Genomic DNA, 23,136 nt, shown 5'->3' on the forward strand with positions numbered 1-23,136 from the left:
GAAATAGTGTGGTTTTGTCCTTGTCTGGGTATGATAGTGGGGGACTACATTCAGAACCATGAAAATTGGGAGGGGATGGGAATTCAGAGCCTGGTTGTTACCATGACACATCCATTGTGCACATGACACCCCCCAATAAAATGGTCTATTAATGCTGTGTTTATCTTGTAAATGTGGTCAGCACTCAGTTGTGTGTTCAGCTGCACCTTATCAAACTTTAATTTTTTTTACAATCAATCAGTGTCTCAGCATGTTGGTGACAACGCCAGACAAACTCCAAACAAAGACATGTTGACTCGAAAATGAGTAAAGGAGGCAGCTTGTTTTATTTGCCATATGTCTTCTTGAGTCACTTGCAAGCATAGCTTCTGTATTTCCCGCTGAGCTCCCAAGGAGTATGAGTCATGCGAGGAAGGTAATCACAGGCAACGATGTGTGGACCGCTGCAGGGCAAGCCCGGTTGTGGAGGAATACCCATGAGAAAGTACACACCGCTTGCAAACCGCGACTCACATAGGTCTTGGGGATCACCCCGGTGGTGTAGCCAATCAAATTAGCCCGTTTATCGCCTTTGAGGACCGGTGTCCAATCGACGATTAGGTAACAAACACCGCCTCTCTCCTATTGGCCCACTCCTGATAAAGGCGTGTTGTTGCCTTTTTTTTTTTTGCTCCCCAACAGCACCATCTCTGGCAGGTGGTGCTTTTTAAAGCGTACGCTTGGCTACCGTTGATGTCGTTTTTGAGAGTAGTTAGGGCGATTTCAACAAAAGCGACAAGGTTTTAAGATACCTTTATTTTTTTAAATAGGCAGTCGTGGCGTGGCTAAAACACGGCACCGGAAACGTGGAGAATGAGCTAAAGGAACCATCGGGGTTCCCCCCTTGTTTTGTCTTCCACCGAGGTTTGGCTTCACCTTTTACAGTTTTTGGAGAAAACGGCCTAAAAAACGTAATACTGTAGATAATTTGTCAAGACCGGGGAAGGAGAAACAACGGACAGAGAGTGGGGGGAGAAAAAGCCCCCACGCCGAGACTGACGAGCTCTCCCATCCCGGAGTTTGGATCGCTTTTGGCGTCAATATGTCGATGTGATACGTTGAAACGCTTTGTTGTTGTGTTTTTTGTTTTTAAAGTATCCTTTTGTTGTCTTTTTTGAATATGTTGAGCCGAAGGCAAAGCAGCGGACGTTCAGTTCTGCTTTGAAAAAAAAACATGAGGAAGCGTCTCCATAAAGCCCCTGAAAATGGCAAGAAGGTCTCGTTGTCCGCGGGCCTGCATTTGAGCAGAACGAGAAGGAGAGGATCCTCCGCAGAAGGAGCAGCAGCATGATTCTTCACATTTATTCTTTATTGCCCCCCATCATGACGTCAAAGGAGGTCCAACGGTGGAGATAAATGAAAAGGATTCATTTTTTTTGCAACTTCTGAGACGCCCACAATGAACAATTTTCACTTCGATTGCAGATATTGAATTTTTTTTTCTACAGCTTTACAAGTATTTTTGCTATCTTCTTTTTTTATCGAGACTATTCAATGGAAGTATGCTATCAGCTGCCAGTGTTGCCTCTAGACAGGCCGGTTCCCAAGCATGTCCTTAGCCGGAGAGGAGCCATCAGTTTCAGCTCCAGCTCCTCTCTCTTTGGGGCCCCTGATCCAAGACAGCTGTCCCAGGTAAACAAATCCAGAACACCCTTTTGTCCCACCATTCATGTGGCTTTTTTCAAAGCACCCCTTCACCAAATAGGTCCATAGGAATCTTGCAGGTGGTTGTCAGATCCCTAGGCCCAACAAACACCTGCAAGGCTCTCACATTTGTCTTATCTTTTTAGCCTTTGACCACACGCCACCAAAATATGTGCATGTTAACCACAGATAAAAAGTCACCTAGAGCCCGCGTCACAACACCACTTGTACTACTTTGGGTTTGCAGTAAAACGCCGCACTGTTCCGTCTGCCAACATCCCTTGTCACATTGGCAGAAATTACATGCTTCAACTGACTCAAAATTATTTATAGGTAAAGTACAACATGTACACAGCAGCTATGCTCATCACAAGATGTTTCTTTTCCATTGGTAGAGTGCAGAACATTTCCAGCATGCTGTTAGGCCTTTGGTACCGTCTGTTTTCTTAACCCCCTCTGTGGTTGCACAAAAGCAACAGCAGTCCGTTCAGGTCACTTCCCTTGGCTTCCCCTCAAGAAGAGAATGTTGCATTGCTTGCCGTTCAACATAAGCATGAAGTCATCGTATGACCCCACAAGCACCCTCTTTGCCGTCCATTAGTGCCTTGTGTGTGACCCTGCCCTACATAGCCACCCTTGTGTATTCTTTTTTTAAACTGGCAAACTTTCATGGCAATGTTTTTTAAGACAACCCCATACTCTGGGTCAGGGATGTAAAACTAAATTGTTTAAGGGTTCACATTTCCAGAAAGCTGTGGACCGGAAGGCCGGACTTCTTATTGTTAGTCTTATTTTGTATATTCTGGAGAACCATATCCTCCACAGTAGACATTTGATTTTGGTGTATTTATTTTTGACAAAGTTAAGAGAGCGTTTTAAGAATCTTTTTGAACTGATCTCGCTGGCCACCAGTTGAATAGCCCAAATGATAAAAAAGAGAGGATCTAAAATGGAACCTTGAGGAACACCACAAGTGTAACTAGAGAATAGAAAGTACTTTATTGACCCCTGGGGGAAATTCAGAAGTTGGACAAATGACTACTGACTGCATCTGAAGTAAACAAGCTACAGCAACACCTTAGTTTCATAAATCACATTAACGAAAACTGCCAAAAAGGAGAGGACTTAAAGGGATGCTTTGTGTTACGCCTCAGTTATGTAAATCACAAGTTTGTACCCCAGTGTTGTATGTTTGCTAGCCAGGTTAAAGTGTCAATGCAAGGATCTGGCAATGTGTTTATATACTCCAAGTTCCTCTAAACAGGAGCACTGTAGTGTTTTTAGGAATCTGCTGCAAAAATGTTTGTCTCCCAAGTTTTGAACTGAACTCCGGGGGCTCGTATGGCATCATTCTTGGGTCGGATTTGGCCCCCGGGCCGTCAGCCGAAAACAGGGCTATTGAACTATCAATGGTCCTTAGTTTTGTTTACCGCCTGGCATGGACTATACAGCCAAAGGAATAAACTGTTCCCCTTTGAAATCCCACAATTAGAGCTTATTATTAATACAATTATTACATGTAAAGTGATTGAATATTGTCATTCATCCAGGTCATTCTAGATAAGACAACCGTTCAGTCTTGTCGCATCGTCTTTTAAGGCAATCTGATCAGTCCAGTTGCGATCGATTCAATGCCCTGAGAAGACATTTACAGTACGTTAGTATGGGTAAACCAACTTTTCTGCTGAACTGCTGCACATAAAAGGGTGATAATATGTCAAAACATGCATCCGTACTGTGTTGCCTGTGCTATTTTGTTTACTGACAAATACACTCAAAAGTTTGAATCCACATACAGTATCAGATTGACTTGAAATTTCTCCCACAGCTCAATGCTCGCTACAAAAACACCTGCTGTAACTTAAGGGTGTTTAGCCCAGCTCGTTCACCATAAAAATTCAGATAACATGCATATACCGGTGTGTTAAATTTGACCAATATTGCTTGAAAAAGAGTGCCGCAATGAAGCAAAGCATCTTTGCATGTGCACCTATCACATTGTCCATACGTCTTTGACTTTTTGTCAAGTAATTAGGTATTACATGTAAGCTACATGTCTTCCAAGTCATATGGACAACTTATAGGGGAAATTTAATTCACAGTTATGTGAAAAAAAAATTGTAAAGGCCTATGGGGTACAGTTTTCATTGTAAATGGTTCCCAAGATAGTCCATAAAGTTCGCTTGCATATTATGGAGCTTTGAACTGTCCATTTTGGAAAATGGCACGCTCAGCTGTCAATTGTTTTGGGCAAGACAAACCAAAAAAACCTTCATTTATTTGAGAAAAAAATACAGATGATGTCAACATGCAATACTCATGTGCTGCATTCATCGAGGTACTCCTGTGCTGCTATTTTTTGGTGCTAAAAATGTAGCATTAAATATAATTTTTATTAGCGGTCGGAGTGGCCTATACAAGGGAAATTGCTAGGGAAATGAAAGCCTGATTCAGGGTTTACATATGCAAACTATGGTTTTCTTTTTGCAATGTAGCATTAAATATAATTTTTATTAGCGGTCGGAGTGGCCTATACAAGGGAAATTGCTAGGGAAATGAAAGCCTGATTCAGGGTTTACATATGCAAACTATGGTTTTCTTTTTGCACCTCAGTGTTTGACTAGGGCGCAGCCAGACAGACTGGTCACGTGCATGGACAACATACCAAATATTCACTGGATTATGATGGATTTCAAAGCCATTTGTAGTTTAAAGCAATGTGCTGTGCCTCCATTTGTCTTTTATGTTAAGGGTGGATTACACTGTGTCGCAGTTGTATGACATCATGCTATTTATGTAGCTGACGCAGCTACCGCCATCCCATTTGGGACACCAGATTGGGTGGAACTGAACTGCACGGTGGAAACATCCTTCATTGAGGCCAGAAGTCAATTTTAGTCCACTGGCCACTGTCGTTATTAAGTGATATGCATGAAAAGGCAAAAAACGCGAAGGCCAATCCGTCACAATTACACGTGCGCAAGTCCTTTGTGCCGAGGCGTATTTACGACTTTTAAGAGTGTGTGCATGTCCTTTGTGGCTGTTGTGCTTTTATGTGCGGTTCCACAGGCCTGTTGTTTGTGGACTGGCATGGGGCACACAAAGACAGTTAGGCATGTGCATAGGCGCTGTGGGCAAAGGTTTGGCTTTTAGCCAGACTCACAGATGGCCCGAGTCTCTGTCCCTTCTCTTTCTGCTGTTTTGTTCTGCTCTCACTCTCTGTCTCTCTCACACACACACACACACACACACACACACACACACACACACACACACACACACACACACACACACACACAAAGTCCCCTCTTTCTAACAATTTTTCTCTCTACACCACCACCTTCATGCCTCCGCTGATGACGACAATCCATTTTGTAAACAGAGGGTGAAATCGGGTTAAAGACAGGAGCGAGTCTCAGGGAAATATGTCACTCTGTGGTCGTGGAATGCTTATAATGGGGTGTAAGAGGAGGCGTTGCGCTACACAACAAAAGGCCTCATTGATTCACAATGCTTTTATGTTGGTGAAAGTCATCTTCTCTGTTGATTCTTCTTCTCCTTACATCGTGCTTTGATTATTAGGACCAGGAATGGCGTAAGAGTCATGTGGTTCCAATCTTGCCTTCACGTTCAGAGAGACACACATTCTCCTCATCGCCTTGTGGCTTTGCTTTCACAAAACACAAAAGCTGCCTTTCTGCCAAGCACTATATGGTTCACTTCAGCTCATCCATGGTACTGTTCAGTACTGAGAGCCCCGATCTGGTCTGTCTTTCCACCACTTGGTGTATAGGCGGGATGGCGATGGCTGCGTAAATAGTCTGCTGGCATTATCCAAAACACAGTTGTCTTTCAATCCTCCCTTTGTTGTTATCCACACACTGTAGTGTATTTGGCACAGCCTTCTATAATCTAACCATATCATTCCAGCATGTTCCGTACCGCAACAAAAGCAGTGCAGAAAAGGAGGGGACTTTGGTGCTCTTTACAGCCTTTGACAATGGAAAAACAGTTTGTTACCAGCTGTAGAGGTAGGGTGGCGCTAGATTGGACGTTTTCTTCAGGCAATGGAAACACAAGAAGTTAGTCGTATGTTACCAATGGTAAAGCGAGGATAGAGGATTGGGTACTCTTTACAACTTTTAAAAAATGTGAACATAGAAAATGTCAGGGGTTTTGTTCACTTTCTGCATTTTCCTATTCTGTGGTCACCACAGCGAATTAAGGCTGCAGCTATGGATTATTTTAATAAGTAGATATTCTTCTGAAAATTCCTTCAATAAATTGAGTAATCGGTCAATACACTAGAGCATGCTTTTATTTTGAAATTACGTAAGTAATGGATTACTTTTTCTGTAAAAAAAAAAAAAAAAGGGGTTTAACTCTCAAAGCGGAAGCAGCGTAGGTTTGCCAATTAACGATAAGCGCTAATAATCGTTCACTTCTAAGACTCAAGATGTCACATCGCTATAGATGTATTTTAAACAAACATCACTGTCATCATACATTCTATGAATTTAGCGAACATCAGTAAGGCCAGTTGGTCTTGTACACTCATGCTAAGTTTTAGCTAGCATGGCTAACACTAATAGGGGTTTTAGCTTTACCAATAAATGATTCCTTGAGGCAGAGAAAAATCAAGGTACTTTAATTACTCTAGGAATTGTTTCACCCCTGCAATGAGTCAATCGCATGAATGGTTTGGACTCTGTCTTTACCCCCAAATGCTGTTCCTCATGCAACCCGTGCCCTCTGCTTTAATCACAAGGGGTCGAACACAAGAAATTACAGTATGTTACTGTAAGGCTAATCTTGAGTTAATGTTAAGGTAGTACCTTTTGCAACTTTTGACGATGGAAGCATGATAAATCATGCTATTTTAAAGGCCTACTGAAACCCACTACTACCGAGCACGCAGTCTGATAGTTTATACATCAATGATGAAATCTTAACATTGCAACACAGGCCAATTAACTTATAAAGTGCAATTTTAAATTTCCCGCTAAACTTCCGGTTGAAAAACGTCTATGTATGATGACGTATGCGCGTGACGTCACTAGTTAAACGGAAGTATTGGTACACCATTGAATCCAATACAAAAAAGCTCTGTTTTCATCTCAAAATTCCACAGTATTCTGGACATCTGTGTTGGTGAATCTTTTGCAATTTGTTTAATGAACAATGAAGACTGCAAAGAAGAAAGTTGTAGGTGGGATCGGTGTATTAGCGGCTGGTTGGAGCAACACAACCAGGAGGACTTTGACTTGGATAGCAGACGCGCTAGCCGACGCTAGCCGCCGACCGCACGGATGATCGGGTGAAGTCCTTCGTCCTTCCGTCGATCGCTGGAACGCAGGTGAGCACGGGTGTTGATGAGCAGATGAGGGCTGGCTGGCGTAGGTGGAGTGCTAATGTTTTTATCATAGCTCTGTGAGGTCCCGTTGCTAAGTTAGCTTCAATGGCGTCTTAGCAACAGCATTTTTAAGCTACGCCAAGCTGGAAATTATTAACCGTGTATTTACATGTCCACGGTTTAATAGTATTGTTGATCTTCTGTCTATCCTTCCAGTCAGTGGTTTATTTATTTTGTTTCTATCTGCATTTGAGCCCGATGCTATCACGTTAGCTCAGTAGCTAAAGAGCTTCACCGATGTATTGTCGTGGAGATAAAAGTCACTGTGAATGTCCATTTTGCGTTCTCGACTCATTTTCAAGAGGATATAGTATCCGAGGTGGTTTAAAATACAAATCCGTGATCCACAATAGAAAAAGGAGAAAGTGTGGAATCCAATGAACCCTTGTACCTAAATTACGGTCAGAGCGAAAAAAGATACGTCCTGCACTGCATTCTAGTCCTTCACTCTCACGTTCCTCATCCACAAATCTTTCATCCTGGCTCAAATTAATGGGGTAATCGTCGCTTTCTCGGTCCGAATCTCTCTCGCTGCATTGTAAACAATAGGTAAATGTGAGCAGCCCTCCAGCCTGTGACGTCACGCTACTTCCGTTAGGGGCAAGGCTTTTTTTTATCAGCGACCAAAAGTTGCGAACTTTATCGTCAATGTTCTCTACTAAATCCTTTCAGCAAAAATATGGCAATATCGCGAAATGATCAAGTATGACACATAGAATGGATCTGCTATCCCCGTTTAAAAAAAATAAAAAAAATGTCAGTAGGCCTTTAAAAGTTGTTGTCAAGACAAGACATTTTTGGTACCCTTTATGACTTCTGGTTACAGAAGAACAATACATTTACAATAAAATACATGCACCTGTGCTGATTGGCAACACTAAATTGGCCTTAGTGTGTAATTGTGAGTGTGAATGGTTATCTGTCTGTGTTGGCCCTGCGATGAGGTGGCGACTTGTCCAGTGTGTGCCCTGCCATCTGCCCGAGTACAGCTGGATGGGCTCTAACCCCAGTAGAAATGGATGGATGGATGGATGTTACCAACGGAACTGTTAGAATTGAGTTGATATAACTCTTCTGGGATCCTTTTGGACTTTTGACGGTAGAGGTAGAAATGATGGTATGTTATGGACAGTACGGGTAAGATGGTGCTAAATTAAACGCTTTTGGTACTGTTGACTACTTTTGAAAATGGCATTTCAAGAAATTATGATGTGTTACGAACAGTAGTGGTAGGATGAAGCTGGACTTTATTTTAAGTCACGTGGCATTGGCGGATAATAGAGCCAGCTGTTTGCAGTTCAAACGTCAATCTGCTATCAGCAGCATATCATCGCCAGCCAAATCATCAGCTCTTTCCTCATTTTGGATGTTTAGACACCAAACGATAAGCTTGTGCGTAAGCACTGCAGATTGTGCTGCTTGTTGCATCCACACTATAGATGTTTCTGTGCAGCTATCTGATAAGCCACAACTGTAAGAGGGAGGAGAGGAGGAAAAAAAATTTTTTTGTTGATTTTAACTGCAGCGATAAGGTGCTGTGTCTGCGCAGGGCCCTTGCATTGACGTTGGTTCAGGATGTGGTAAGAATGCTGAAGAAGCCAAGTGTTTCACAACCGTCCTCAAAAGCTTTTTAACCCTCGCGCTGCCGACGTCTGTGAAATTTTTCGGACTTTCCCAGAGTCTGCGGTGGTGTTTGTCACCAAGTAGGGATGTGTAGTATTTGGTAAATAAACGGGACTGAGCCCTCGCATCCTGCCTTCATTCGGATGCAGACACTCTCTCTTTCTTTTCCCCTCTGTTTGTCTCTGCGAGGGGGCCCCTCTTATCACATGACCAGTCTGTTTTTGTGCTGCAGTGTCGAGTGCAGTCGGCCATGTGAATGTGACTGGACAAACTGTCAATGCAGCTCATCGTTAATCATGCTTATTTACCTTTCTTGTGTATTTGCGACCCCCAAATAGTCAACAAGCCTTTCTTAGGAGGTGAAGACTTGCATTGCAGGGAAATAAGATGACCCAGGAAAGCAATTAGAGCCTGGGGATGAATGAAATTCCTTTGCAGGGTAGACAGCCAGTGAGAAAACGAAGCAACTCTCCCTTCACCCTGCACCTTTTACTGTAGTGCATTTATAGAACACTGGTATAAAAGCCCTCATAAGTGTCTTTATGGCACTTTATATACCAGTTTAACATGGGGGAAAAAGGTTGCATATTGGCTGCTCCTTGGTCAGGGACCAATTCACCTCTTCAGAAAGCAAGCACAGCTGGAGTGCATCAGAGCGGACGGCGATCTCGTAAAACACTCTCAACAAGATTCCATTTAGTGCTTTTTGTGTATGCGGCCGCTTGTGCCAAACACACACACAGGCCTGGTCCGAATCTACTCGCGGTTGAGGCTTAGCACACAGTTACTGGAATGTGCCGTCCCGCACGGCAGAGTGCTGCAAGAGGTCATGTAACTTCGAAACGAGTGTTCTGTTTGAAAGTGCGCAGCTTTTCTTTGAAGAATTTACGTGCGTGTGCATGCCGTCATAAGAATAACTGTCGTCTCTGACTCAGGCTGAACGGCACCTGTGTGAGAATTCTGCAACGGGCACTGTACGCTTGACTTGCATTGAAAAACAACAGGAATCTTGTTTGACACACGCACCAAGAGCTTGTATTTTCACCATAAAATGTTGTGTGTATAAGACAACAGCTGTTTCTAATGGTTCGTGACAGATATTCAACAGAACAGACGCGATTTCACTTCTGCTCTAGCGAGGTCATTCCAGTTTGCGTCTCAGGCCCTTGGGATATTGTTAGCATCTATTTAACCACAGCATACAGCTCTTTTCTGACAGAGAAGCCCTGGGGTTACTTGCATACTCAGAGGTTTTTAAACACCATGTGACCCCTGTTACCCCACCCCTCCCCAACCGTCCATGACCTCAGAAACCTGAGTATCGCAACCCCAGGCAGAGCGGATGAGCCGAGATAAGAAACAGAGCCACATGTATACAAATTTCATGGAAAAGCAGGGTGCACAATGGACTCACTTATGTTAAGAGTATCGAGATGGGGCCGCGCTCCAGACCATACCCTGTTTTCTGTGAATGTACTTTCTAAAGGAAAACTACTGACAACAAGTTTGAAATTAATGATTTTTTATACATCAATTTCATTGGAGCCATGTTTGTTGAATACCTACTTACCTACCTACTACCTACATAATCATTCATACACTTCTACTCCTGAACCGCTGCACACTAAAGGGTGAACATTTGTCAAAAAGTGCACTTCTCCTGTACTGTTCATGCTATTATTTTTCTGAACAAAAGCTGTCATAAGTTGGACTGACTTGGAAATTTCTCACACAGCTCAATTTACTGCAAAACAAAGGATGTAACTTTAGGGATTTGAGGCGAATGGCCACAATTTTTGGCACATACATTGTATGGGACTGACAGTGTGTCTGTGTAAAATTTGAGCAAGATTGGTTAAAAAAAATACCCGCCATCAAGCAAAATGTCTTTGCAGGGGTACCTAATGAATTGCCTATTCGTCAAATGTAAGGATGTAACAAATATGGTTATAATTGTAAACTGCGATATTATTGATAATTCCCATTAGCATTACTGTTTCACAATGCTATTCTTGTGAAACCAAGATTGATTTCTCACTTTGAAGAAAGAACTCTTGGTGATACTGCTCATTTCTTTGGAGAAGCATATCGCGCGCTAATGGTTAGGTAGCTCAAATGCTTACATGAATACAAGACACATTAACATCTTTCCCCATTACAAACAACCATTTTCCTTTAATATTAAACACTGTAAAACCTTTACAAATCAAAACAGGAGAAGATGAACATTTAAAAACTCCAATAATAACAGAAAAATAATTGATATATCTCCTGCCAAAAATGTTTTTATTTGTGTGTTGCTTATTGTTTAAAATAAAATTTATTTAAAATATTTTAGTTTTGTGTATGTATAAGTACTTTTTGGGCACAATACTGTGATGATTGTGGTTACAAAAACCAAAAAATGGTTGTAAATTCAAGCCCTGGAAATATTACTTAATTACTTGAATTAAAGTTATATCAGGATCGGGATAATTTGGCTTGTATATAATATATATATATATATATATATATATATATATATATATATATATATATATATATATATATATATATATTATGGCAAGCCGTTAAGGAAATTAAATATATATGGAAGTCTGAATAGAAATGAGAAACATTTATATATACTGTAAATAAGAAAGACTTAGAGTCCGTCTGCTGATCCGAAAAAGAGCAAAAGCTGTCAAAGAGCTGAGGGACCATCTTCAAAGTGCAATGCTGAAACAAATAATGCAAACAATAAAATGTAACTTCCAGGGTTTGAGATTAACGTAGTCCCGTCATCCCGGGGACGGTAAAAAAAATGCACAGGAAGAAATGAAATGCTCCCCGGGACGATGGCTTTTAACCATTTTTTTTCTTTTTATACATTTATTCATTTTACATTTTATATTAAATGTCTTGGTTTTTCCTCCCTCTGAAAATCCTATGAAATGTTTAACAAGCCATCCTATAATAATACAACAGCTATTAATGTAACAATACAATAAAACATATATATTTAATGATGTTTTTTTCATTATTTTAATAGGCTAATGCATATTACTTTATATAGATTCTACAAGAAACACAAAACTTAAAAACTAAATTATTTACAATTGCAGACTCAAGGTTCTTGTTCTGCAGTGCTGTGTGCTAATGTGCTTCGTACACCTGCAGGACCGCAAGCAAGGTCGCAGAGAAAATGCGGACTGGATTTTGAGTGATGTGGGTATTTTCTATATGAACAAGTCCAAGGACCGCAAGCAAGGTCGCAGAGAGAATGCGGACTGGATTTTGAGTGATGTGGGCATTTTCTATATGAACAAGTCCAAGGACCGCAAGCAAGGTTGCAGGTAAAATGCGGACTGGATTTTGAGTGATGTGGGCATTTTCTATATGAACAAGTGGAATGGATTGGATAGCGACACACTATAGGGGCTCTATACCACTATGAAGTGAGGGGAAACTGAGTGAATAATGACAGGTTATATGATTATTTATTTAAACTCATATCCGGGCCACTTTATAATGAATATGTCGGCATGTATTTGTAAAAAAAAAAAAAAAAAAAAGGATTTTTTTTTAATTTTTATTTTTTTAACACCAAATTATTTAGGGGGGCTTAAGAACATTTTAGGGGGGCTTGAGCCCCCATAAAATAGGCCTGACAACGCCAATGAGGGTAGGAATGCATTTGTGGGCAAATTTCATATCAAGTGTCCTGTTATTTATTGATATTTTACATGCACGTTTTCACGCAAAATGTGGCCCCCTACAGATTCCTTGATCTTCGTATACCCTGTATGTATGTCTTTTCAAGCATTTTGAGCACAACCCATAGGGGGCGCCCCTTTTGTCATTTGCAGTTTTAAAAACTTAATTCTGAACCTAATAAAGTACAATCCTGGCTGTGTTCTTGTCAGCAAATCGATCTGTGTTTGGCTCAGGATGTGTTTACGTACGAATAAGCCACAATTGATTTATTCGAAAGTTGCTTTGTCTTTTTGCAACTTTAATACAGTAATTATCAGGCAGGCTGATATCTATAATGACCTCATTCTGGTGTAGTCCGGCGAATTATCTTTTTTCCATTCGACGCCACCCTCAGAGTGAAAGGAGGTCATTGGCTAACAGATGGAAATAAATTTTAATCCTGCCTTGTTCCATGCCAGAGGCTGTGGGTCAAATGTAAACTGGCAATCGGCACGCCTCACTTTTGACGCCAAAGCGCCAAGTCATGAGAGCTGCGATTCGTACGGCAACCTTATTTCCACTCAAGTGGTCCAGTTTGTTACGGTATGGCTTGGAAATTGCGGCATATCTACATCATTCAATCAATGTTTATTTATATAGCCTTAAATCACAAGTGTCTCAAAGGGCTGCACAAGCCACAACGACATCCACGGTACACAGCCCACATAGTGCTTAGCTTGACATTACAGCAGAGGGACTCAGTAGGGCTGGACAATTAAACAGTATCAATATATATCGGGATAGACACGTACTTGATATCATTAAAAAATATGTTCGATAAAACGTTAGATTTTTATTTTATGTTTGAAGGAAGTGTTGCGGCACAAGGTGGTTGCACGAACAAAGGCACTCGCTCTCTGTTAACCAAGTAACGCATGAAAGTGATCACTGTGTTATATGTGTTTTATGTTACACGATTGCACCAAGAAAAATTCCTAGTTTGTGAACCCGTTCTCAAACAATGGCAATAAAAACTATTCTGATTCTGATTCTTCTGATCAGCGAGTGACACACTAACAACCAATCAGGTAACAACTAGCAGGATTGGTTGCACCATCTTTTTGTCTTGTGGTTGATTCTTTGAATGGAGTGAGAAGAGAAAGTAAAAATGAGTGCTGCAGAGCGCAAAGAAATTGTCAATAAAACAGGAAAGTCACCTCTACAGTATGACAGTTTTTTGGATTAAAAAAAAAAAAAGGACCGTAGTCAGACCAATGTGGTCAACCTTAGCGGCGCTTACCTTTTTAGAGCACAGACGGCACTAAGCCTGCAGAAAATAGTTCTTCTCAGGTTTCTCTGTTTACATTTTCATACTTTGTACTAGGGTTGTCCCGATACCAATATTTTGGTACCAGTACCAAAATGTATTTTGATACTTTTGTAAATAAAGGAGACCCCAAAAAATGGCATTATTGGCTTTATTATAACAAAAAATCTTACGGTACATTAAACATGTTTCTTTAAATAAAATAGTGAACATACGAGACAACTTTTCTTTTATTAGTAAGCAAACAAAGGCTCCTAATTTAGCTGCTGAGGTATGCAGTAACATATTGTGTCATTTTCCCTTCTATTATTTTGTCAAAATTAAGGACAAATGGCGCCCCCCGCGACCCCGAAGGGAATAAGCGGTAGAAAATGGATGGATGGATGGTAGAAAATAAATTTTTAGACTACTTGTTCATTTACTGTTAATATCTGCTTACTTTCTCTTTTAAAATGTTCTATCAACACTTCTGTTAAAATGTAATAATCACTTATTCTTCTGTTGTTTGAATGCTTTACATTAGTTTTGGATGATACCACAAATTTGGGTATCGATCCGATACCAAGTAGTTACAGGATCATACAATGGTCATAATTTAAGTCCTCATGTGTCTAGGGACGTATTTCCTGAGTTTATAAACATAATATGAATTTAAAAAAATATAAATATATTTTTTTTTATGCTAAAAAATATAGATGTAATCATAGTAGTATCGACTAGATACACTCCTATACTTGGTATCATTACAGTGGATGTCATGGCTTTTGTTTACATTGTGATGCCGGTGAGCTACGGTGTGTTGTGAAGCATGTTTAACTATTCCTCGTCCTGTAGGGATGATACTTGTAAGAAACATACTTTATTTGTCGCCATGGAGGCGAGGATTAGTGATTTAGAAGTAGCTAAAACACTGCAGACTACAGCTGGACGTTAGCCGCTAGCTAGCCAGCCATGTCTTAAAGCACCTCTTCATGAGGGTGTCTCAGTGTTATAGCTTCACCTTTATCGTTAGGTTTTAAGCAAAAACGCGTCCATTCTCCCTTTTCTGTCTACACGCTATGTCTGCTTGTGAGTACTCCAAGATTGTGCGTTGCCGAACATGCTCCTCTGCTCGTAAAACCAGCAATGTCACGACGTGAAGACAAAGTGCAGTCAAGCCCGTTAAAAAATGGGGGGGGAAGAGGTACTTTTTAGAGGTGATATAGTACCGAATATGATTAATTAGTATCGCAGTACTATACTAGTACTGGTATACCGTACAACCCTACTTTGTACTATTTTGTCACACTTTACTAAGCATTTCTTACATTTTGCTTATTTTCACACCTCATCCATTTTCTACCGCTTGTCCGAAAGGGACAAGCGGTAGGAAATGGATGGATGGATGGATTTTTAAAAGCTTATTGTTAAATGTTCAATGTGATTTTAGATTTTTTTATACATTGTTTTCCACGGTTGTGTTTACATTTCCTTTCCTTTCTGTCTTGATAGCTGAAAGGATTATAATCAGAGAAAGGTTTCATTTTAAATAAAAATGTTTACATTCAATATATTTTCGATTAATATAAGCATTGGTATAGACCAGGGGTCGGCAACCTTTACCACTCAAAGAGCCATTTTGGCAAGTTTCACAAATTAAAGAAAATAATGGGAGCCACAAAAAAAAATTTAATTTAAAATGAAAAACACAGCATACAAAGCTTTAATTGCTTTGTGCTATGTTAACCAGGGGTCTCAGACACACGCACCAGCACGCACTTTAATATGGAAATTTGATGTCAGTGCGGCCCGCGAGATTTGAATCAATGGGGCTTGATAGCGTCATACTTGCCAACCCTCTCATTATTTCCGGGAGACTCCCGAATATCAGGGAGTGATGGCACTGCCTTTGGTGCCCTCTACAGCCTGCCCAAACAGTGTATCTGCTCGGCCACATGTAGAATGCAGCTTCAGCTTGCTCACGTAAGTGACAGCAAGGCGTACTAGCTCAGCAGCCACACAGCTTACACTGACTGTAGCCGTACCGTATAAAACAACTTTAACACTGTTACGTTACAAATATGCGCCACACTTTTAACCCACACCAAAAAAGAATGACAAACACATTTCTGGAGAACATCTGCACTGTAACACAACATAAACACAACACAATAAATACCCAGAATCCCATGCAGCACTAACTCTTCCGCTCAACCGACGCACGGAGGGGTTGATGTGTGGGGGGGTTTTGTGGTAGAGGGGGTGTATAATCTAGACCGGAAGAGTTAGGGCTGCATGGGATTCTGGGTATTGGTTGTGTTGTGTTTATGTTGTGTTACAGTGGGATGTCCTCCAGAAATGTGTTTTTCATTCTTTTTTGGTGTGGGTTCACAGTGTGGCGCATATTTGTAACGTAACAGTGTTAAAGTGGTTTTATACGGTACGGCTACCGTCAGTGTAAGCTGTGTGGCTGATGACTAAGTATGCTTTGCTGTCTCCTACGTGTGCAAGTAAAAGCTACATACAACATGTGGCCGGGCTGGCACGCTGTTTGTAAATGCTATAGAGGACAATTATTGCAGTGCAATTAGGGCACGCCCTTAATTTAGTAATTAGAGTGAAAATAGGATTATATTTGCCCTGGGAGTTATCTAGGAGAGGCACTGAGATCCATAAGTCTCCTGGTAAAATCGGGGGGTCGGCAAGTATGCAGCTGAGCCGCACCAGAGTGGTCAAAGAGCCGCATGCGGCTCCGGAGCCGAGGGTTGCCGACCCCTGGTATAGACCGATATAAACCAGTTATAATGTTATAGTTTTTAGCCATATCACCACAAAAAAGCACAGTATGGAGGACATCCAGCATGTTTGTTATTCTCCTTGGCATTTTGTCCTGATATTCATAAGGGAAACTTTTGACACGCCTGAATCAGCTGTTTCCCAAGCTACAAGCCAATGACATATCCGATATTATCTCCACTGTCTTCAGCCAGAGAGTGACTTTCAGATGTTAAACCACCGCGGCGCCACACCTTTTGTGTAACCACTATTAGTACGGGCACAGCACCACCTTGTCCAAACAGTACATTGATGCGCTTTGTTTTGAGTACCTACTTTTTGAAATATGGATGCACGGACAGAACAAAATGTCCACAAACACAGAATGTGTGTACTCAGTGTACACATGCTTGGATTATGTAATTGTAGCTTAATTTAAGTTGACGACCTGCTAAAACAAAATGTTAACATTGTTTATTTTTGTGGTTGCAGCGATCCCATTTGTAACATTTGCGTCACTCAAAACCACATTGTCCCGACGTCACTTCACATACAGCTAAGACATGCTCGCAGTTGCACCGAATCTACACAATGTTCACACCCAGCGGCGGTGCTCTGTGTAAACACGGAGGCTTGTTGACACTAAAATACGCCGTCGCAGATGACCCACCCCGAGTAGAGCTGTTTGCTCGTTGGTGAAATATTAGCTGTATGTTGACCGCTGTTGTGTTTTCAGAGGACACACCTTGTCTGAGGGTGTGAAGGAGACTTTCACTAATCCTCAGGAGTTGAGGTAATGAGTATATGAGCATGTTGTCTTTGTGTTCGGGCTTAACCATTAAATGCTACCTGAAGGTGGACGGATACACTGCCTTACCATATTGGATGTTTGCACCACGTTCTCACAATTTTAATTTGTACCGAATAGTGTTGTCCCGATACCAATATTTTGGTACTTGTACCGGTACCAAAATTATTTCGATACTTTTCGGTACTTTTCTAAATAAAGGGGAGAACAAAAAATTACATTATTGGCTTTATTTTAACAAAAACTCTTACGGTACATTAAACATGTATATTATTGGAAGTTTGTCCTTAAATAAAATAGTGAACATACAAGACAACTTTTCTTTTATTAGTAAGTAAGCACACAAAGGCTCCTAATTTAGCTGCTAACGTATGCAGTAACATATTGCGTCATTTTCCATTCTATTATTTTGTCAAATATATTAAGGACAAGTGGTAGAAAATGAATTATTAATCTACTTGTTCATTTACTGTTAATATCTGCTTACTTTCTCTTTTAACATGTTCTATCTACGCTTCTGTTAAAATGTAATAATCACTTATTTTTCTGTTGTTTGATACTTTACATTAGTTTTGGATGATACCACAAATTTGGGTATCGATCCGATACCAAGTAGTTACAGGATCATATGGTGAAATTACCCTCTGCATTTGACCCATTCCCTTGTTCCACCCCCTGGGAGGTGAGGAGAGTAGTGAGCAGCAGCGATGGCCGCGCTCGGCAATCATTTTGGCGATTTAACCCCCAATTCCAACCCTTGATGCTGAGTGCCAAGCAGGGAGGCAATTAGGAGGAAAAAGGATGATTGCAAAGCCAAATGTCTCTGTTGGAAATATTTCATCTTAAAACAAGTGAGCAAAATGAGCCCATCAACATGTACGATCGAGCAAGTATGCCAAATATGTTGGAAAGTGATGGCAAAAAAACCCCACCTCTCGTTAGGAAAAACGTATTTTCAATGTGTATTTATTGACATTTTTGCTAAGAGATTAAGGGTATCTTTTTTTTAGTCTAGTTTACTTTTTTAGGATATTTTAAAGTTTTTGACCTTCCAATTACAGTTTATTCATGGGTTACAATCAGTAAAAGTCATTAAATGGATTTTGCGAAAATTATGGCCTTTAATGGCATACATAACTCATTTATTTCATCCATTTTCTACCGCTTGTCCCTTTCGGGGTCGCGGGGGGTGCTGGAGCTTTTCTCAGCTGCATTCGGGCAGTAGGCGGGGTACACCCTGGACAACTTGCCACCTCATCGCATAAATCATTATATATATAAAAAAAAAAAAAAAAGGTTAAAGATGTTCATCATAATTATTGTTCTTTGTACTTTATGAACAGTTGTAGTTTGAACAGTCTCTTAAATTTTGTTGCTTTGTTTGATTTCTTTGTGCAATTAATTCCAGAATTTAATTCCACATACGGATATGCTGAAGGTTATAAGTGTTGTACGCGGATACAAATGTTTTAAATTAGATTTTCCTCTAAAGTTATATTTCTCTTCTTTTGTTGAGAAGAATTGTACATTCTTGGGTAGCAGGTTATAGTTTGCTTTGTACACCATTTTAGCTGTTTGCAAATGCACCAAATCGTTGAATTTCAATATTTTCAATTCAATGAATAAAGGGTTTATATGTTCTCCATATCCAACACTATGTATTATTCTAATTGATCTTTTTTGTAACACGTGGTGTGGCCTCTTATATTCAGTGAAATGGTCTTAATATCGACATCAATTCCTTTTGATTGCAGAAAGTTGACCACTTGTTGCTCCGTTTGAAGCAGTGTCCATTTCCTCTGGTTATCCTCTGTTGTTGTCAACTGCTCTTGCATAGGATCGAGGATTGATGCATAGCCCTGCAATGGTGATGTCATTTTGTCGTTTAAACTGATCCACTTCCTCTTTGATGTTTTTCAAAACACTGATATTCCCCAGATTGGGGATATCTTAATGTCTGGCATTGAGCTGTTGTCTCAATGCAGCCGACTCCTCCCTGGAGTTCTTCAAATCAGTGTTATTTAGTTGCAACTGTTGCCGCAATGTTTCTATCCATCCATTTTCTACCGCTTATCCCTTTCGGAGTCGCGGGGGGTCGCTGCAAAGTTTCTATCTCCATTTTAATGTTCCCCACAACACTACTGCAGCTACAGCTTGTTCAGAACGCTGCTGCTAGAGTTCTAACAAAGACCAAAAAATGTGAGCACATTACACCAATTCTTAAATCCTTACATTGGCTCCCTGTACATCAGAGAATTGATTTCAAAATCCTCCTGCTCACATATAAATCACTACATGGTCTAGGGCCTAAGTATATCACCGATATGCTCCCACTATATAAGCCCTCTAGATCACTAAGATCTTCTGAGACCAATCTGTTAGCGGTTCCCGTAGTAAACTCAAATCAAGGAGATTGTCGACATTGCTTTGTGTCTTATTAATATTGTTTTGTAGAGTTCCTACTAACTCTTTTAAGTCCTGTTCCACCTCTGGTAAAGGTGTATTGCCCCGTTGACGGCTTCTTGTCATGCTCATGGTTTGTGTTGTTAGCTTCTGCAGCAAGCGGCAGCTCTATGGTGGTTTTTTTTGGTTGTAAGTAAATGTATTGCGTTTGAATGGGTTATTTGCGCATCTGCGCCTAAATTGGTCTTAAAATAATGCTGACAATAACATTGTTTATGGGCAATAATTTGTGGCACGATATATCCAGCAAAAAATGTTATGGTCCAGGCCTAGGTCTGTGTCTTTTACATAGAACAGCAACCTAGAATGGTGGAAAAATCACGGTTTAAAATGGAAATTTCTTTTTTTTGTCGAAATTATACCTGTAATCTTGGATATTGGAAAAAATAATCTGTAATATGCATGCCAGCGTGTGATAATACTTATTTAGTTTTACTATGTTTGAAGTTAATATATCATAAACTGTAACAATATCCTTGTGTGTATATCAATTAGTGCACTGCACAGCATACTTTTGTAGCTGTTTATTTTTGTCCCCATTGGATGGCTAACAGAAGCCTTGCAGCTCAATCATCAGCCAATCGGCAAGCGCCTGCTTAGTCAAGTGTTCAGTCATGCAGGCTTTTTGTGGAAGGGGAAACCCTACACTTGGGGTAGCCCCCAGAAGAGGGCAGGTCAGCCTGGAGGACAGTCCGGGCGAGTGGAGACGGCCTTTGAGTGTAGCCCCACATCCCTTCCCAGCAGGTGTGTGTTGACAGAGCAAATATATACGCTCACCACAGTTGCCACGACTGCCTCGTGTGTCCGCGCTTGTGACTCAGCCACTACCAAGCGATGCCATTAGTGTGAGACGCTGCAACACATGCAACAACGCAGCCATCCGGGTCTGGCGCCGTGTTCCTGTGACAAGGTCAACAGGAGCATGCTGACTCTTACGTAAAATTAAACTTCACAGACTGTACTTTCAGACAGGGAGGCTGTAAAAGGGAACAGAAACTTTTGTGACTGGGCTATCTCTGCTTAGAAAGTACCCCAAATGATTCATGTATTATCTTTAGGGTACCATAATATTGTATTTTTCAACCATTTTGGAGGTGTATTGTGCAAAATCTAGCCTTGGTGCTGGAATTTAGGCAGTTTAAAAGGGATTTTAGTTAAGCACTACTGGGAACCTTTATGCTCATGAGCTGTGTTCAAGAAACGCTATTGTGCACTGAAACCATTTTCTACATACACTGTATGTGCACTGAAACCACTTGATGCAAACCCTGTATTGGTCCGTCTTGGTGAAGAAGGAGCTAAGCCAAAAGGCAAAGCTCTCAATTTACCGGTCGATCTAGGTCCCTATCCTCACCTTTGGTCATGAGCTTTGGGTTATGACCGAAAGGACAGAATCACAGGTACAAGCGGCCAAAATGAGTTTCCTCCGTCGGGTAGCGGGGCTCTCTCTTAGAGATAGGGTGAGAAGCTCTGTCGTTCGGGTGGAGCTCAAAGTAAAGCCGTTGCTCCTCCACATGAAGAGGAGCCAGATGAGGTGGTTCGGGCATCTGGTCAGGATGCCACTCGGACGCCTCCCTCTGGAGGTGTTTAGGGCACGTTCGACCGGTTGGAGGCCACGGGGAAGACCCAGGACACGCTGGGAAGACTATGTCTCCCGTCTGGCATGGGAAGGCCTCGGGATAACCTGGAAAAAGATGGACAAGGTATCTGGGGAGAGGGGAAGTCAGGGCTTCTCTGCTTAGGCTGCGACCTGACTTTGGATAAGCAGAAGAAGATTGATGGATGGATGGATGGAATTTGGTACAACCCCGCCTTCCGCCCGAATGCAGCTGAGATAGGCTCCAGCACCCCCCGCGACCCCAAAAGGGACAAGCGGTAGAAAATGGATGGATGGAATGGAATATTTATTACATAACATAAATTCATTTCCATACTTAAATAACAGACCAAATTAAATGTTACACGTAACTTCCTGGCAGTAAAGTGCAAAAAGTTATTTTCAGGTTTCTCTCTGTTTACATTTTCACTCTTTGCACTATTTTGTTACACTTTATTAAGCATTTCTTACATATTCCTTATTTTTGCACCTTAATTTAAAGAGGTTATTATTAGGTGGTTATTCTGGTTTTAGAATTGTGTTTACATTAATTGTTTTAGTGTTGACATTTCCTTTCCTTTCTGCCTTGATATCTAAGGGGACTACTCTATAATCAAAGGAAGATTACATTTGAAGCTGATTCTGATTCTGATTCTGAAATAAAAGTGTTAACATTTAAAATATTTTTCTTGTGGTCCATGTTTTCTATAGATCATAAAAAGTATCAATAATTATCAATATCTACCAAATTAAAAACACATTTTGTGATATAGTTTTCAGCCATATTGCCCAATCCTACTGTGGGCACACACTACTGGTAAAACATAATTAAAATGTCCATTTTGATTAATGTAGTACATTTTAATATTGGTATACTGCGTTTTATTGAAGTGCCTGTTTTCAGGAGGCATGCCTATGTCACGTTTGGACTCTCATGACTGATAACGGTGGTGTGAGTGAGGTATGAGGCAGATGATACGGTCTTGTGACACGTTTATCAGTGTTTATGTACATACAGACACACACACAGGAGATTACACCCCAACTGTTGCAACACCGCCACCCAACTTGCCTTGTGGTTAAAGTGTCCGCCCTGAGATCGGTAGGTCGTGAGTTCAAACCCCGGCCGAGTCATACTAAAGACTATAAAAATGGGACCCATTACCTCCCTGCTTGGCACTCAGCTTCAAGGGTGGGAATTGGGGGTTGAATCACCAAAAATGATTCCCGGGCGCGGCCACCGCTGCTGCTCACTGCTCCCCTCACCTCCCAGGGGGTGATCAAGGGTGATGGGTCAAATGCAGAGAATAATTTCGCCAAACTTAGTGTGTGTGTGACAATCATTGGTACTTAACTTAATTAAGCTCTAAACTGGACACATTGAGAGTGTTTTATTTTACAACTGTCTTAATTGTCTTTTGTTTCTGTGTGTTTACGCAGAGACGCGGGGCCATCTCCTATGACAGCTCGGACCAGACCGCACTGTACATCCGTATGCTGGGTAAGTGTTGGTGTACACAAAAACAAACACACTTTTGGCCTGTAAACGCAGCGAGATGGGGAAAGGTTGGCTCAGCATTCAGTGGGGAGGTTGGTTGAGTGAGATTATGGAAAGATGCATCTTTAAAGCGCATGTCCAATAAATCCCTTGTAATCTCTTCATCACAATAGGCTTATGTGGAGTTCAATTGATTCTCTTTGATTGTATTTTACCAGAGACAAGTCAGCATTTATGTTCATGTGCTCATTTGTGTTTGTGCATACTGTGATTTTACTGTGTCATTTTGCAAAAG

General features: G+C 41.0%; 1 protein-coding gene across 3 annotated transcripts in view; it reads left to right on the forward strand.

Moving 5' to 3' along the window:
- The first annotated feature begins 657 nt into the window (after window positions 1-657).
- Window positions 658-23,136, forward strand: part of pde7a (phosphodiesterase 7A) — a 64,858-nt gene continuing 42,379 nt past the window's right edge. For all 3 annotated transcript variants that reach the window (XM_062021295.1, XM_062021296.1, XM_062021297.1), the window contains exons 1-2: window positions 658-1,671; window positions 22,784-22,844. In XM_062021295.1, coding sequence (XP_061877279.1) covers window positions 1,534-1,671; window positions 22,784-22,844 — 199 coding nt within the window. In that variant the 5' untranslated portion in view covers window positions 658-1,533. The remainder of the gene's footprint in view (window positions 1,672-22,783; window positions 22,845-23,136) is intronic.

Source organism: Entelurus aequoreus, linkage group LG15, assembly GCF_033978785.1.
Source record: "Entelurus aequoreus isolate RoL-2023_Sb linkage group LG15, RoL_Eaeq_v1.1, whole genome shotgun sequence".
Lineage (NCBI taxonomy): Eukaryota > Metazoa > Chordata > Actinopteri > Syngnathiformes > Syngnathidae > Entelurus > Entelurus aequoreus.